The sequence below is a fragment of the Raphanus sativus genome, chromosome 7, assembly GCF_000801105.2.
Source record: "Raphanus sativus cultivar WK10039 chromosome 7, ASM80110v3, whole genome shotgun sequence".
Lineage (NCBI taxonomy): Eukaryota > Viridiplantae > Streptophyta > Magnoliopsida > Brassicales > Brassicaceae > Raphanus > Raphanus sativus.
In genome coordinates this window covers 5,591,540-5,608,135 of record NC_079517.1, presented here as the reverse complement: position 1 = coordinate 5,608,135, position 16,596 = coordinate 5,591,540, and the positions used below count along the sequence as shown (strand labels likewise).

The 16,596-nt window shown below is 36.6% G+C and overlaps 4 protein-coding genes across 4 annotated transcripts; 1 reads left to right on the top strand and 3 right to left on the bottom strand.

The window, feature by feature from the left end:
• The first annotated feature begins 4,192 nt into the window (after positions 1-4,192).
• LOC108817497 (ubiquitin-activating enzyme E1 2) lies at positions 4,193-8,653 on the top strand. Its single transcript, XM_018590208.2, has 7 exons — positions 4,193-4,351; positions 4,490-4,824; positions 5,112-5,329; positions 5,496-6,290; positions 6,489-7,357; positions 7,435-7,867; positions 7,952-8,653. The coding sequence occupies exons 2-7, from the start codon at positions 4,497-4,499 to the stop codon at positions 8,546-8,548; spliced, it is 3,240 nt and encodes a 1,079-aa protein (XP_018445710.1). The 5' UTR covers positions 4,193-4,351; positions 4,490-4,496; the 3' UTR covers positions 8,549-8,653.
• Positions 8,632-10,057, bottom strand: LOC108817499 (uncharacterized protein At5g39865). Its single transcript, XM_018590210.2, has one exon. The coding sequence runs from the start codon at positions 9,436-9,438 to the stop codon at positions 8,713-8,715; it is 726 nt and encodes a 241-aa protein (XP_018445712.1). The 5' UTR covers positions 9,439-10,057; the 3' UTR covers positions 8,632-8,712.
• Positions 10,058-10,177: 120 nt separating this feature from the next.
• LOC108815967 (uncharacterized) lies at positions 10,178-11,513 on the bottom strand. The gene is made up of 4 exons (XM_018588515.2): positions 11,305-11,513; positions 11,010-11,111; positions 10,648-10,808; positions 10,178-10,443 (listed from the first exon to the last, which is right to left on the bottom strand). Exons 1-4 carry the CDS (start codon positions 11,384-11,386, stop codon positions 10,336-10,338), a joined length of 453 nt encoding a protein of 150 aa, XP_018444017.1. The 5' UTR covers positions 11,387-11,513; the 3' UTR covers positions 10,178-10,335.
• A 1,194-nt stretch (positions 11,514-12,707) lies between these two features.
• Positions 12,708-13,373, bottom strand: LOC108815230 (putative RING-H2 finger protein ATL71). The gene has a single exon (XM_018587875.2). The coding sequence runs from the start codon at positions 13,341-13,343 to the stop codon at positions 12,708-12,710; it is 636 nt and encodes a 211-aa protein (XP_018443377.2). The 5' UTR covers positions 13,344-13,373.
• Between the last annotated feature and the right edge of the window lie 3,223 nt (positions 13,374-16,596).

Here is a 16,596-nt window from a genome sequence, read left to right as displayed (position 1 = left end):
TGTGTCTTGAACTCTCATCTGGTTTATAACATGGATTGCGCATGTTGTCTCTTCTTTCATGGACTCCTCAAGTCCTGTTACAACACCTTTTGACAAAGACAAGTGCATCATAACAGTGGTAGATGAATTATAAACCAATTGTTCAAGTGTAGGACTTACCTTAGCCTTTGTTTGAACACTTGCTTGATCTGGTTTTCTATCTATTTTGCACAATGTGCTTTGGCTGAGAAATTTCTTCTTCTCCATGGTCATTGGCACGCCATTCTTTTGGCTTGAACAATAAGTAGATTGATGTCTCTGTTTTGGCTGAGAGATTACTTGTGGGAGCATGTCTCTTTGACCTTCTTGTGGTACTACTCTTGTTGCCTCTTGTGAGCCACGGTTTGGATACCTTCTAGGGTATTGTTCCCTGATTTGAGAATTGGTAAACTCTGGTGCAAACTTATCTCTCATGGCTTCCTTAAGATCTCTCCAAGTGGTGATAGTTGGCTCCTTGTACAGCCATCTTTCATCTTGTTCTTTTATCCACCATTTGAAAGCAACATCTCTGAGATGGTCAATAACAAAAGCTAACCTCTCTTTCTTCAGGGTGTTGTTGTAGTAGAACCACTCATCCAAGTTTCTCTCCCACTCTAGGTAGCTTCTTCTTCCTGAAAATGTATAAATTTGAGATTTCTTAGCAGATCCATAATCAGAATAAGAATGGATAATATGGCTTTGAGTTTTAGAAGTTTGATGTGGGATGATCAGTGAAGGGTCTGGTGGCTTTGGTTCCACATATCCAGCTCTTGGTGTATCTCCAACTCTATGTCTTCCTTCTGGTCGTGCAGGACCAGACTTTTCCAGCTGGGTCATCCGATCTCCCATGGTCTGTATGGCTTTCATAAGCTGATTCAAGATGATCTGGTCTGGCTCCATTAATTTTCCTGAAAATATCCTTTCTCAAAGATCAAGTATATTAAAAGGGAAATTGTTGGATGAATTAACTCAGAACAGAAATGAAACTATTTGCTATGCAATAAATCAGAACAATGAAATTATGAAAACTATATGATATGCAACAAGTAGCTATGATATAAAATGCAATTACTAAAATGATATGATATGCAAATGATATGGATGAAACTATAAACTATGATGCAAGATATGGCAAGTCTAAATCGAAATACTCATGATATGAATTTTTTTTTTTGAATGATATGGATATCTAAATGAAAGAAATTATTTTTGAATTTTTTTTATTTTTTTTGAAAACAATGATGCACGAAATGAATGCAATTATACAGGAAATAATTCAAATACAATGAAACAAATATGGAAATATGAATGCAAATGAAATTCTTTTTTTTTTTTTTAACTTTTCTTTTGGAAAAAATGGAAATGCAATCAATCTTAAAAATGGTAAGAGGAGCTGGGGAATGAATGCAAACAAGAAACACAAATTTTTTTGAACTTTTCTTAGATTAAACAACTTGAAATCGTCACCTACTTCAAACTCTTTTTGGTTTTTCAATTTAAAATGAACAAGAACACAAACCGATAAAAAATGCAACAAACAGAAATGAACAAGTATCAAACTCTTTTTTTTTTTTGGAGTTTTCTTTTATGAGAATCAAATAAACAGAAGCAAGACTAGAAACACTTTTTTATGGTTTTAAATTTTCTGGAAACCAAATAACAAGAACAGAAATAAAACAAAACTTCTTTTTTTTTTTAAAGGAAATGAAACAATCTATGAAAAGGAAAGAGATAACCTGATAGGAGCTTTTAGCTCTGATACCAAAATGATACAGGCACCAAGAGGGACCTTCTCAAGCTGGCTGGATAGATAGAAGAATCAATGGACCGGCTTGTGTGAGATGGATTGAGATGGAAGGCTTTGATGAAGATGATGATGGGATGATTAGATCCGGTTGTATTGAGACTTGCAAAGCACCAATGGAGGATGGGAAACAACAAATGGTCGTCTAACCAACTTGCTATCTCAGTGGATGAATGATGGTGTGATGATGGAGTATGGATTCAAGCTGCTTGTTCGTATAAACAACTCAGCAAGAACAAAGAGATGGAGATGGATAGATTTGTAGATTGAATCACACAATCTGATGGATCGAAGTGTAACCACAAGTTCTATGGAAAGGAACTTGATAAAACACAATTGCTCTCAAGGCTGCTTCTCACAACACACAAGAAAGACTTAGGTATTTGCTAAAGGCAAACTGACTCATATATTTCATAAAGGTTCAAAATATACACAACTGCTTATAAGGGACTTATATAGTGTCCAATGCAGCTTTGCCCTTCTTGGGGACTTGAAACAAATACATAAATGATTATACTATTATCTAGGACGAAAATATGGCTAAACAATGCCTTAAACTAATTAAAATATTCAGAATAAACTCAGCAAAGAAACAAGAGAAATCAAAGCAATGGTTAGTCAAAAATAATCCAAAATATTCAAATATGTTTCCATACCTTTGCTCTTGGACGTGTGGATAGATAAGGAAAGTCTTACTAGCCGTTGCTTGATCTTTGGAGAGGCAGAAGTGTGATCTTTTTGCACATATGAGGCGAGCTGGCAGATAAGGAAACCTTTTATTTGCTGTGAATGATCGATCATGCCTTGTATTCTCATATGGACCGCCTTGTATATTCCATAGTTCTTTCTCTTGACTTTCTTGGATGAATCTGGACGACATTATGGCTTCTGGATGGTCTTGATGATCTCCTGGTTTCCAAGTATACGTTTGTGATGCACACAAGTTGAGCAAGTGAACACTTTCCTTATATAGAACCATTCTTGCATATCTTAGTAAATAAGATGCATCTTCAACTTGTGTTGGACTCTGGCCTTGAAACTTCTTTTTCTGGACTTCTAAGAGGTACTCCTTTAAGGCCCAGCTTGGTTTACACGAATATTCCTCCTGATTTGGCTGATAGATACCTTGTTTCTCAAGAAATGCCAATTCGGATGCAGTGGAGGTTGTCTGACTTGTAAATAGCATATCTTCCAAACCATTAATCCTTTTTATATGAAACCAATTCTCCGCGTGCTCTTGTTGAGTGTCGAATCCATGCAAATTGGTTTCGTGACAAACTTCCTCCTGGTTGATGAGATATGGCATTTTTAGTGCACATATGTCCTTGTTGGCGCCATGGTTAGTTGAGCAGGGTGTTGGGTCGACCTTTGGTTCAGCTACTGGTTTGATGGCCTCATCATCCAGGAACTTTGGTCCATCAAAGGAAGCAGGCCCTGCCTATCATATTTTTAATGCCTAAAGCAAAAATTGTTCTATTTACAAAGTACTAGTTGGAAAATGCATAAAGATTTGGCTAAACCTAAACTAGGTAAAGAAGGACCACACATTGAATGAAGGATTTGAGTGTGTACCAATAGTCTTAACAATGAACTGGTCAAAGTTGAAAAAAGTAAACACTGTTGATTTTTTTTTTGTCGTCAGCGTAAATAAAAACTCTCATCTAGACTCAGAACGTAAACACTGTTGATATTATTAACATAAAGTGTTAGATTGTGTGTAACTGGAAAAATATATATATATATATATATATATATATATATATATATAACTGAGAAGTTATGGAGATCATCCCACTATCAATTGCCAAAACACACGTGCTTACACCAAACTTTGTGATGCTAAAATGGTTAAGTTCATGAGGTACATTTCCACATATATAGTGCTAAGGTTTCACTCTTTGTAAAGTTATCACGAATATACTTATTCGAACCGTCTATTAACCTCTAGGTGTTAGAAAGTACGTCACGCATTGAAACATCTAACAACTACTGTTATCATCTATAGTAACCAGGGGTGGATCCTAAAAACATATATAACCTAGGTGCTGAAACTAAGAAAATATGATTGAATTCATCTAATCTATATAAAAAATCAGAAAACAAAACAGTAGGGGGCACGTGACCCCGTAACGGTACGTCTCTGTCCGCTCCTGATAATAACTAATAACTACTTGATTTAGTTATCATTTTCCAAACTTGAAATCTTGAACAGCCAAATTGAAAAACACTTCAATTTGAAAGATTACATTTAAACTGGTTCGGTTTAGTGCATACTTAGCTGTACCACCAAACCATTAGAAACCAGATGAAGAGAAAAAGGATAACAAACATACGTAAAGGGTTTAAACCACACAGGCTGAGACTGCACACTGTCACTAAGCCCATCAGCCCACTCTCATATTGCTGCCGCTTCTACACAACCTACAAAGCCTAAGCAATAGCCTTCTCTCTCTCTCTCGCTTACTTTCGACACATACGCCGCTTATCGCCTCCGATCTTCTTCTTCTTCTTCTTCCGAACACGCGAACGGTACGGTTTCATCTCCTTACGCTCCGATTCTCGTCTCTTCTACAGATTCGTCCATCGATTTAGCTTTAGGGAACTTTTTTTTTGTCGTTCGTTTGTTTATTTATTCGAAGCTTCTTATATTTGTATATTGTTTGTCAGTTACTCAATGGAACCATTCGTTGCAAGGGAGAACCCTCTCGCATCCACTTCGTCGCCGCGTAAGAAGCGACGGATGATCGATCACACTGAGTCTGTAGCCGACGGTTCGCCGATCCTCACCTCTATCTCCAACATCGAGCTGAACAACGCCGGTGATGGTGACGACGACGCGACGCCGATGAGCGTGGCGGAGGTTGGTAACAACTTCAACAATCACGAGATCGATGAAGATCTTCACAGCAGACAGCTCGCTGTGTACGGACGCGAGACCATGAGGAGGCTTTTCGCTTCCAACGTCCTCATCTCAGGGATCCAGGGCCTTGGTGTCGAGATTGGTAAATTTTTTTTTCTTCGTTTCGTTGTTAAATCCTCTTGCATGTCAGATTTGAGAGTCTCTTAAACGTGTTACTTGATAAACTGCTTGATTTTTGTTGATTTTGTGCGTATTATCTGAGTCTGTGAAACTGGTATAGCTTAGATTGTTTACTTGATGAGTTAGTGTGGCATGATTAGCGTTGAAGGTTTATTGTTTGTTGTCATGCTTTTTAATGGTATTATATTTATTCTGTTTTCTTTTTTTCATTTTTTTTATTTCTGATGATAAGTTTGTTCTCCTGTTTAGCCAAGAATATCATTCTCGCTGGTGTGAAGTCGGTGACTCTTCACGATGAAAATGTGGTTGAGCTATGGGACTTGTCTAGCAACTTTGTTTTCTCGGAGGAGGACGTTGGTAAGAATAGAGCAATTGCTTCTGTTCACAAGCTGCAAGAACTCAACAATGCCGTCGCTGTCTCAGCTTTGACTGACAAGTTAAACAAAGAGCAGCTCTCTGGTTTCCAGGTATCCAACCCAATCCCTTCCTTTTTATTTTTTTATTTCTTTATGTTCTAGCTATTAACTTGTCGATCAGACTATTATGATCCATAGATGCAAATTTCTGTACAATGTACGTAGTGTTTAGTTTGTTTTCTCAATGATGCTGGCTTATTTATTTTCTTTGTTGCAGGCCGTGGTATTTGTGGATAGCTCTTTTGAGAAAGCGACGGAGTTTGACGATTTTTGTCATAGCCATGAGCCTCCTATTGCATTCATCAAGGCTGACGTTAGGGGCCTGTTTGGGTCATTGTTTTGTGACTTTGGACCTCAGTTTACTGTTCTTGATGTTGATGGAGAGGAACCTCACTCTGGCATCATCGCTTCTGTTAGCAATGAAAATCCTGCTTTTGTTTCATGTGTCGATGATGAGAGGCTCGAATTGCAGGACGGAGATCTTGTGGTTTTCTCTGAAGTTGAGGGGATGGCAGAGTTAAATGATGGGAAACCAAGGAAGGTTAAAAATGTCAAGCCGTATTCATTTGTCCTTGAGGAAGATACCACTAAATGTGGGACATATGTGAAGGGTGGGATCGTGACTCAGGTTAAACAACCAAAGGTGCTCAACTTTAAGCCGCTCAGGGAAGCAATTAAAGATCCAGGCGAATTTCTTCTCAGTGACTTTTCAAAGTTTGACCGGCCACCTCTTCTTCACTTAGCATTCCAGGCACTTGATAAGTTTTCGTCTCAAGCAGGCCGGTTTCCTCTTGCTGGTTCTGAAGAAGATGCTCAGAAACTAGTGGAAATCGCAACTGACATCAACGAGAGTTTGGGTGATGCAAGGTTGGAAGATGTCAACTCTAAACTATTGCGGCATTTGGCCTTTGGATCCAGGGCTGTTCTGAATCCCATGGCTGCAATGTTTGGTGGCATTGTTGGACAAGAGGTCGTCAAGGCATGCTCTGGGAAATTCCATCCTATCTTTCAGGTAAAGTCTTATCTGTTTAATTTTCAGGTTGCACATCTGTTCAGTCTTTGTATGTCAAATTTCCACTTGTTGAGCAATGTTGTTCTTTACTTTATATAGGCATCTACTCTACCATGACTAACTAAAACTCTCCTGTCCCCTTAGCAGTATTAATTTTGTTCTTGGTTATCTCGTAATGAGTTTGCATATCTTGTGCAGTTCTTTTACTTTGATTCGTTGGAGTCACTCCCCAAGGAACCCCTTGATGCATCAGAGTTTAGACCACAAAATAGCCGTTACGATGCTCAGATCTCTGTATTTGGTTCTACACTTCAGCAGAAACTCGAGAATGCCACAGTTTTTCTTGTAGGGGCTGGTGCTCTTGGATGTGAGTTCTTAAAGAATTTGGCTTTGATGGGTGTGTCATGTGGCGTTCGAGGGAAGCTAACTGTCACCGATGATGATGTTATTGAGAAGAGCAACCTGAGTCGTCAGTTTCTTTTCCGAGATTGGAACATAGGACAGGCTAAATCCACAGTTGCCGCAACAGCAGCAGCGGGAATAAATTCTCGTCTCAACGTTGATGGTCTGCAAAATCGTGTTGGACCAGAGACTGAGAATGTCTTTGACGACAGCTTCTGGGAGAATTTGACAGTTGTTGTCAACGCACTGGATAATGTCACTGCAAGGCTCTATGTCGATTCAAGGTGTGTGTACTTCCAGAAGCCTCTCCTCGAGTCAGGAACTCTAGGTGCTAAGTGCAACACACAGATGGTTATCCCTCATCTCACTGAGAACTATGGGGCCTCGAGAGACCCACCAGAGAAACAAGCTCCGATGTGCACGGTGCACTCATTTCCTCACAACATTGACCACTGCTTAACATGGGCTCGCTCTGAGTTCGAGGGTCTGCTTGAGAAAACGCCAGCTGAAGTTAATGCATACCTCTCAAATCCTGACGAATACATGAAAGCGATGAGGAGTGCTGGTGATGCTCAAGCTAGGGATACTTTGGGACGTGTTGTTGAGTGCCTCGAGAAAGAGAAGTGCAATTCCTTCCAGGATTGCATAACCTGGGCTCGTCTGAGGTATTCCCTGATGATGTGAACTCAGCGTGACTGTACATAACTCCTTCACTTCTTTTAACATAAGTTTTTACCTGCAGGTTTGAAGATTACTTCGTGAACCGTGTGAAGCAGTTGATTTTCACATTCCCCGAGGATGCTAATACCAGTACTGGAGCACCATTCTGGTCTGCCCCAAAGAGATTCCCTCGTCCGCTTCAGTTCTCCTCAGCTGACCTGAGCCATACCAATTTTGTTATGGCTGCTGCCATCTTGCGAGCAGAGACATTCGGAATCCCTACTCCTGAGTGGGCTAAAACTCCAACCGGACTAGCTGAGGCGGTGGAAAGAGTGATAGTCCCCAACTTTGAGCCGAGGGAAGATGCAAAGATAGTGACAGATGAGAAGGCTACAACTCTGTCTACAGCTTCAGTCGATGATGCAGCAGTAATCGATGAACTAATCGCAAAACTAGAGCGGTGCAGGCTGAGCTTGCAGCCGGAGTTCAGGATGAAGCCAATTCAGTTTGAAAAGGTAAAATCATATCTCTATCCCAACTTTTATCAAAGTCTGTTTCTATCTGAATTCCAAGTGTAACTAACATGATGTTGTTTATAGGATGACGATACCAACTACCACATGGATATGATCGCTGGGCTAGCCAACATGAGAGCAAGGAACTACAGCGTTCCGGAGGTGGACAAGCTTAAAGCCAAGTTCATCGCCGGAAGAATCATACCTGCCATCGCAACTTCAACGGCTATGGCAACGGGTTTTGTTTGCCTCGAGCTGTACAAGGTCTTAGACGGCGCACACAAAGTGGAAGACTACAGAAACACATTCGCTAACTTAGCGCTTCCACTCTTCTCCATAGCTGAGCCGGTTCCACCCAAAGTAGTGAAGCACCAAGACCAAAGCTGGACGGTTTGGGACCGATGGGTCATCAAAGGAAACCCAACCCTAAAAGAGTTGCTGAAATGGGTAAAAGAGAAAGGACTAAACGCGTACAGCATATCTGTCGGAAGCTCTTTACTGTACAACAGTATGTTCCCAAGGCATAAAGAGAGGATGGACAGGAGAGTGGTGGATATTGCAAGAGAAGTAGCTAAAGTTGAGTTGCCTGCTTACAGACGTCACTTGGATGTTGTGGTGGCTTGTGAGGATGACGACGACAATGACGTTGATATCCCTCTCGTATCAGTCTACTACGCCTGATCAGAATTTTAACATCTCCCAAAAGTCTTTATACTACTACAGAACAGAGTTTTGGTGTGTCTTGTTTTAATATGCGAACAATATAGCATGAGTCAGTTTGCAACTTATTATTCTACAGGAACCAAATACCAAACATGAACAAGTAGTGTTATTACAGCAAACATTCAAGTACAAAGAGGACATCTCACAAGCCCTTTCTCATTGTTACATTCTCTGCATCTCGTCCATATAGTACCATTACTAGTCTCTTCATCGTCTGCAATCAATCTCGAGCTTCCGTTGCAACTAGAACATATCAAAAACCTTTCGTTCAGGCAACACTCACAAGGCGAATGAGCCCGTGAGATCCCTTGTAGAAGCTTCTTGAGCTTCCCGTTCTCGTTCAATGCAACAACTTCATCAGCTCCTCCAATGTACCTACCTCTAATAAACAGCCTCGGAGAGGTGACTTTACCACCAAGCAACCTCCACATCTCATCTCTAAACTCTGAATAAACGGAAACATCTCTTTCTTTATATTTCACCATGTGATTCTCCAGCAAGAATCTTACTCTTCTACAGGCTTCGAAAGTTTTCCTCACTCCTCGCAGTCCCGTGGTGTAGAACACGACAGAATCTTCTCCTCCAGGTGGGCAATTCTCTTCAAACTCCAAAAGTATCTCTCTTTCTTCTTCTTCATCATCTTCAAGATCATGTTCTTGTTCTGACACATCCTCAAGCGTTGGTGTAACACAGCCTCTGCGTTGACCAGATTCAGCGACTATTTCGTCTCGTATGTGATGGATTGTCCGGTCAATCTTACTCTTGTGATGAGCTAGTCCTTGCTTCAAGGTTGAAACAATGGTGATGAGCTTGATCTTCTTCGCCAATCTCTCCTTCATTCCCTTCATTGCTATTTTAAAGAAAAAAAACTGATATATTTCGAAAAACCCCAAATTTAAGAATCTGAAAAAGGAATCAAGATCAAACCAAAGATAAGATCGAGGCAAGAGTATAAAAGCAAAACGTAATGGGTTTTTCGTTTTCAGGTTTCTTCTTTGGTTAGCTTGTGGGGTTGAAAAAAGGTTTTCAAAAGCCACTTTCTGGATTAGCTTTCAAAAGTCTTTCTTTCATGGGTTTTTATTCAGAACAATTTTTTTTTTCTAACACAAGTATTTTTTTGTTTGTTTGATGGGTCACTAATACAATAATGTAGGATGATAAAACTCACCACTCAATCACAGAGACAAAAAAAGAATCATGAATAATGATTTTACCTAATCAAAGCCAATTTGCCTGAGGGAAAACAAAAGATGCTACAGAGTTTTTAGGAAAAAAAAGTTAAATTTACAAATCTTTCTTTCTGGTAAGAGTGATCGATTGATTTTAGAAGTTTATTTTTCTTCTTTTTGGTTCGGTAAGAATGATCATCATCATGCCTGTAACGTGCAATGATGTCAGATTGGTAAAGTAGCTCAGCTTTAGCTAAGCAAATTCGAATTAGTCAAAAAAATCACTAATTTAATCATCATATATGCTTCCTCTGATTAGTTTTCACATTTCATTATGGTTCAGTTTAGTTAATATGATGATGGTTAAAAATTTCAAGCATTTGATTAGTGCCATGAGACCTGGTGATAAGTTGTTGAATTGAAGGCAAAATAATCACCTAAGCATGTATTTATATATCTATGATGAAGAATAATGAAATCCAGGTCTAGTAACATAACTGATGAAGCTAAAACCAAATCTAAGAAACTATTTTATACACAGGGTAGAGAAATTGATTCGCCAGTGAAATTTTTGCTCTAAATGTCGGCCACAGATGGTACGGATCCAATGTCAATGGAGAACTTAATGCAAGTTAGCTCCTTCTTTTGCGCATCAAGCATCTTCATTTGCAGCGAGTATGAACCCTAGAAGATGAATAAAAAGAGTACTCTTATCATCTTTCCTTATTTTAGACAAATAATATGCACCCTTTCACACACATTCAAACTAGTCATTTAATATCTCTATGTATTTGATCAATACCAAGCTATAAGCCGTTTATTGCAAGAGATGATGCTTCAAGATTGAGCAGCAAATAACCAATAAACAAAGCGAATCATGGAACTTACAGGAGGAGTGTAACCAGGAAGAACTTGAGAGTGAGCAACCAAGAAGTCTCCGGTTTCAACAGGACAGGTTGTCTCAGAGCAAAGGTCATGAGTCTCAGAGTGAATGTGCCATCCAAAGTATGTAACTTCAATCACCAACTTCCCACCCGATATCCCACGCCCTTTTATTTAAATAAAAAAAAAACACATATCATAAACGGATTATTCAGAAGCAATCACCTTGTCTATCTCTATCATAAACTAACACATTCATTATCATCATCACAAAGGAAACATCTTTCTATTATTGGTATCAATATAACCACAAAAGCAAAAAAAAAAGAGTTGCAAACAGTAATATAAAGTAAAAAAAAAGAAGCAACCTGTGGTGGCAGAGATGGTAAAGGTAGCAGGCTCGCCTCGAGCTATAGGGTTAGGAGATATATTAACCTCTTTCACTTTTACTTCATACTCTGCATTCTCCTCTGCAATTAACAAACACATCACACTATCAAGGCAAGAGTGGAAAAAAAAAATCAAAACTTTGACACTATGAAACGATCAATTACGAGTGAAAAGCGAAAAAGAATTGAACTTTAATAACAACAAAGAGGCAGGCGGCATCACAAGGAGTAGTAATAAGCTCAAAAGAAGAGACGGAGGAGTGTCAAAACGTACCACAGTATTGGACTTCGGTGGTGGCTCGAACAATCGTTGAGAAGACGACGAGGAGAAGAGGAAGGATCGCGATTCTCGACATCGTTGTATGGAATCTCGGAGGTGTGATTTGATGATCAAACTGCAGCTCAAGCCCTCAAAGGAGGTTAGGGAGGCAGAGTATATCTTTGGAGGATACTTTCTCTTTTATATTCTCATGGAATTTTAGGCGTCATCTTGACCGTTCTCTCAGCTATATATAGGTCATTCTTTCCTATAAAAGTAAAAACGGACGGCTAGATTTCGTTGATAAAAATTTATTATTTGGTGTGATTGATGCCACCTGATTATCCCGTCTTCATAACGAACCATCAGGTAGATTTTTATTTCTGTGGTTTGGCACCGAAAAGTAGTACATAGGATTAACTAACTTTGACTATACATTTTTCTTGTGGATCAAAAAAAATATATTTCTTCTTTTTTTTTTTCCAATCTTTCTTTGTTCTCTTAAAGACTATATTGTTGAAGATACTTAATTGTAAGAAAAATAAAAATTTAATATGATTATTTTTTCATGTTTTTTTTTAAATTGTTTTTTTTCATGTTGGCAAGATTTAACATGGATATGGTATACAGATTCACTAAAACCTTCTCACTTTGTAGAATAAGCAACATCGTCTAGATAACAAGAATGTATGTCCATGAATTGACGAAAAACCGGAAAGCACATATGTATTTTGCATATCTTTTTCTTTTAAAAATAGAAAAACTTTATAACAGAGATAAAATTTGCTTTTACGTATATTTGTAAAATAACAATTTATAAATACAAAGTAAAATATAAAAGGAATGATATTTCTTAGTCTATAATTGGGGAAATACTAATAGCAATATTTATTCAAGGGAAATAAATAGAGCTGAGTTAAATTAGTTTTGACTATAAACTTTATTTATAAAAACAAATTTAGAGGTGGTTTGGAAATGCTTTAAAATTTGTTGAAAAATATAAATCTAGTATTTGTAATAACTAGAGAAAAATATAAATCTAGTATTAATGCATAAGTCTTTTTTAATGTATAAATGCATCAATGTATTCTGTAGCGTCGCCGTCATGTTTCAATATATCCAATTTTCTTTCTCCGGTTGAAAGATTATAATTGTTTTTTTAGCAAAGCTAAGGAATTTAAAAAATTAAAAGGAATTTACTAAAGAATATAATTGTTATATCAAGATAAATCTAACTAAATTGTTCATGTTGTCTCAAGAATATACCACTAAATTTTGTTTTGTATAAGGAACCAAATAACACCCGTGAAACTTTACAGCGTCAAGGTAATATACTCTAAAACTGTCAACAAAATGGAAATATAATGTAAAGATAATATATAGATTTTTAAGTAAATATAATATAGATAGATGTTTTTCTATCGACCGGTAACAGCGTCGGCGACAGGTGTCGTCGCTGGAGACGGCAATGGAGACGTACGGCATACGGGACATGTGGGGTGAATCATGAGCCAAGGGTCAACGCACTTGTCGTGGAACAAATGGTTACAATCCGGTAAAACCCTGACCATGTCTGTGTTCTTGTAGTCCGCGAGACATATTGAACAACACGACGTCGCAGTGGCATCCTTTTGCAAGCTATAACTCACATGAGCCTCTTCGTAAGGAAGCTTAGGGAAGCTCTTGATAACCTCGTCGTCTAGACCTAAGACTTCGACCACCACGGTGTCGTTTTGATCACCACCGTCGAAGTGAAACCGTTCTTCGCCATTTCGTGAAGTTAAAGTGGTTTGTCTTGGCCGGCGTGTTATTGTCCTCGGGGAAGATGCGAAGATATGGCTTCGAGTTAAGCAATAAGAAGCGACGGTGATTGTGGTGATTAGAAGAAGTATACCAAAGGAGACAACGAGCCCGTAAGCGAATCCACCGACCCTATCCGTGGCTGGTAGCCACTGGTAGGAGTCAGATGGCACCGCAGTGGCATTCATTGCGGCAATTGGATAGCTAAAATATTGATCTGAAGAGAAAAGGAGTGAACGTTTGTTTTTGGTCATCACGATGATGAAGTTTCGAGAGTAAACGTTAAGATTTGAGTTGTCATACATAGATTTACTTTGGGTAGGGTGGATTTATATACGATTAAGTTTTCTTGGGTAGGGTGGATATACATATGATAACATATAATGTTCTAGTGGCGTATGTATAATACCTTTCATTCACAAGTATAAAAAACGTTGTTAGACGCAAAATCAAACATTTAGAATAATGTTTTTTTCGTTTTTTTGTTCATGTTGATTAAATTTTACCTTATTTACAAACATGATTTGTTTTCTTGTTTTTGAAAAAAACACTGATGAAAGATATGTAAAATATAAATATGATAACTTACTTCTATGTTTCTTGTTATGATTTTTTTGTGAAACCTTTTTATATAACAGGCAAAAAAGGGCCGTAGCTAAATAATCCCTCGAATCAGTAAAAGTTTGGAGTCATGGTTTAAGCCGATCTTAGTGTACGATGATGGATTTGATCAAATATATTGGATTTGTCGCTCTCGACTTTTGTTCAGACTATAGAAAAATGGCATAGGGCTTCTTCATTAAATATTGAGTCACGGCATGTTGAATGCTTGAATGAGATGACGTACGTAGACGTTTTTTTGCCTGCTTATTCTAATTGCTTTTAAATATTTCTCTATTAACTTTCATTGTTATTATTCATTTATTCAAAACCATTCAAAACTTCTTTAAACAGTTGTGGATTTAGTCTTAATAATATCCTAAAACATGGTTTAACAAGACATATACTTGACAGTCTGTAAATGGCATACATTTATTCAAGCTTGTGCTGATGTGTGTTAAATTCTTAGAGAGCCACGTAATTAGATACGGCCTTATAATAAGATTTTAAGCTCCAACAATAGGTTTTAGTTTCTCATCGATTAAAAACAATTACAAAAAAACTGAGGAAAGAGACTGATCTAAATGGTGGGTTTTCACCATTGGATTCTCAAAATACATATAAGTAAAAGTTCTATAAATGAATATTCGATAAATTAATAAATATTATAAATTAATAAAAATTTCTGGTTTTAGATTAGGCCGATTTGAAATATAACATAAATTGATAAAGATAATAAAATAATATTTTTAAAAAAATATAAAAATATAAATTAATAGTTTATATGTATATAAATTTTATACATGTACAAACAAAACATTATATTGTTTATTTTATACTTACAATAGAATTATATATATATTTTCTTAATATTTAATATATTTTGATGAGATTTAGTAAATTTATATATAAACTAAAATTAAATTCTAAGAAACATATTTTATATACACTAAATCATATAGTAAAAACAGTACCAATGTCGAATTCAAAAACTTAATGTATATACGTATATACAAAATATTAAATATTTTCCTTATTTTAAAAAAAAAATATATAGATTAAAAAGAAAATATAAGAAGAAAGATTTTTATAAATTAATCTCTATAAATTAATAAAATGCTATAATTCCAACATTATAAATTAATAAAATATCATAGCTCATAGTTACACCAATGGAAATTTCAAAATGTTATGAATGGTTGGAAAAGCATATTTAAATGGAAATCAAACATTTTTAAATCAACTCGAAAATTTTAAAATAGAGTTTACAAAATAAAAAAATATCTTTCTACCTCATATCGAAGAAAGCTGTTTTACGCTTACCTACTCTCTAACTCTATTTATATCTGATTAAAAGGTAGTAGAATTAGCGTAGACTAACAATATATATTAATTAAAAAACAATATATATTAATTAATAAGAATAGTTTTTAATGTTAACTTAGCGTGCGTGTTATGAAAACTGTAAACCCAAACTAAAATATGATAATAAGAACATTAAAATTATTAACTAGAACACCAATATATTTAATATACTACCAAAATAGTCTAGTCAAACTATTTTTAATTCTCCACTACTAATTTGAAATATGTTGAAAATAATGGTAATTGAAAAATTACCAAATTAAATAGTATAGTAAAATTATAATTTACCATACTACTATATGACTATGTTGAAGATTAATGGTAATTGAATATATTTCCAAAGTAGTCCATTCTGTGTCCTTATCACTCCCTCTCAACTCTCTATATAAGAGCACCTCCAATGGTGTTACCCACCATTGGAATCTTTAGCCATTTAAAATTATTATTATTTTTTTTTTTTTACTTTTTGAATAGTTAAGGACTGTAATCCAAAAAGTATGTCCAATGGTAGTCCTTAAGAATTAAGAATTTTAGAATCTTTAAGAATTAAAACAATTTCATTACAACAATAGAAGATAGTACAAGATTACAACCTTTTACAAGCTTCCGTGAGAGTAAGACTACACATGACAACAAACTTCAGTACGACAGACAATAGGACATGCAACAAGTTTCTGTGATCCTGTGATCCTTCCACTCCTAATGCTCCTCTCTTTCACTCTTTTTCACCTGCAAGTAAGGACATGCAACAAATCATGAGAACAAGCAACGCAATGCTCCTCATCAATAACAATAACAGGAAACACACAAACATAAAAAAGAGTGGCCATTTATATCATAAAAACACGCAATGCTCCTCCTCATCAATAACCAGAAACATTTCTATCATCATTAATGAAGACAAGAAAGACACATAAGCTTAAACATGAACCAGAAACAGAGAGATAATAAGATGATAAACGCACAACTTCACAGCCATAGTTCTTCCTACGGGAACAAACACTTATATATGTAAGGTAAGAACAAAGATTAAACTTTCATGAATGACAATGACAAGACTCAGAGATCAACAACTCAAAAGCCCATCTGCAAAACGCTCGGATTACAATAGACAATAGAAACTGTAATTGACATAAATCTTTATATACTCAAAACTAGAAGATTGGTACATAGAAAAACAAGGGAACTGAAAACGGAGTTGGAGGGCAGAGAGATAACCATTGCGTGAGGTGCGAAGCGCAAGAGCAGATGCACAATCAAAAAACTTTAAATTGAACAGAAAAGAGCTCTACTTCACCATTCCTAGTAATCAGAAATTGTTTCTCTGAAGGCAAGTATTGCTTTCTTTTGCTTGGATCACCAGCTTCCCTGATTGCAAAAAAAAAAAGAAACAATTTTGTTACATAGATCATACCCAAATCCCATGTCACCTAAAACCCAAGAACTTGATAAAGCTTTACACTTGATTGGTGAAATCTAACAAGTGGGTATCAATATTGGAACTAACCATGACCAGGTAGGGCACTTAGAGACAAGATTATC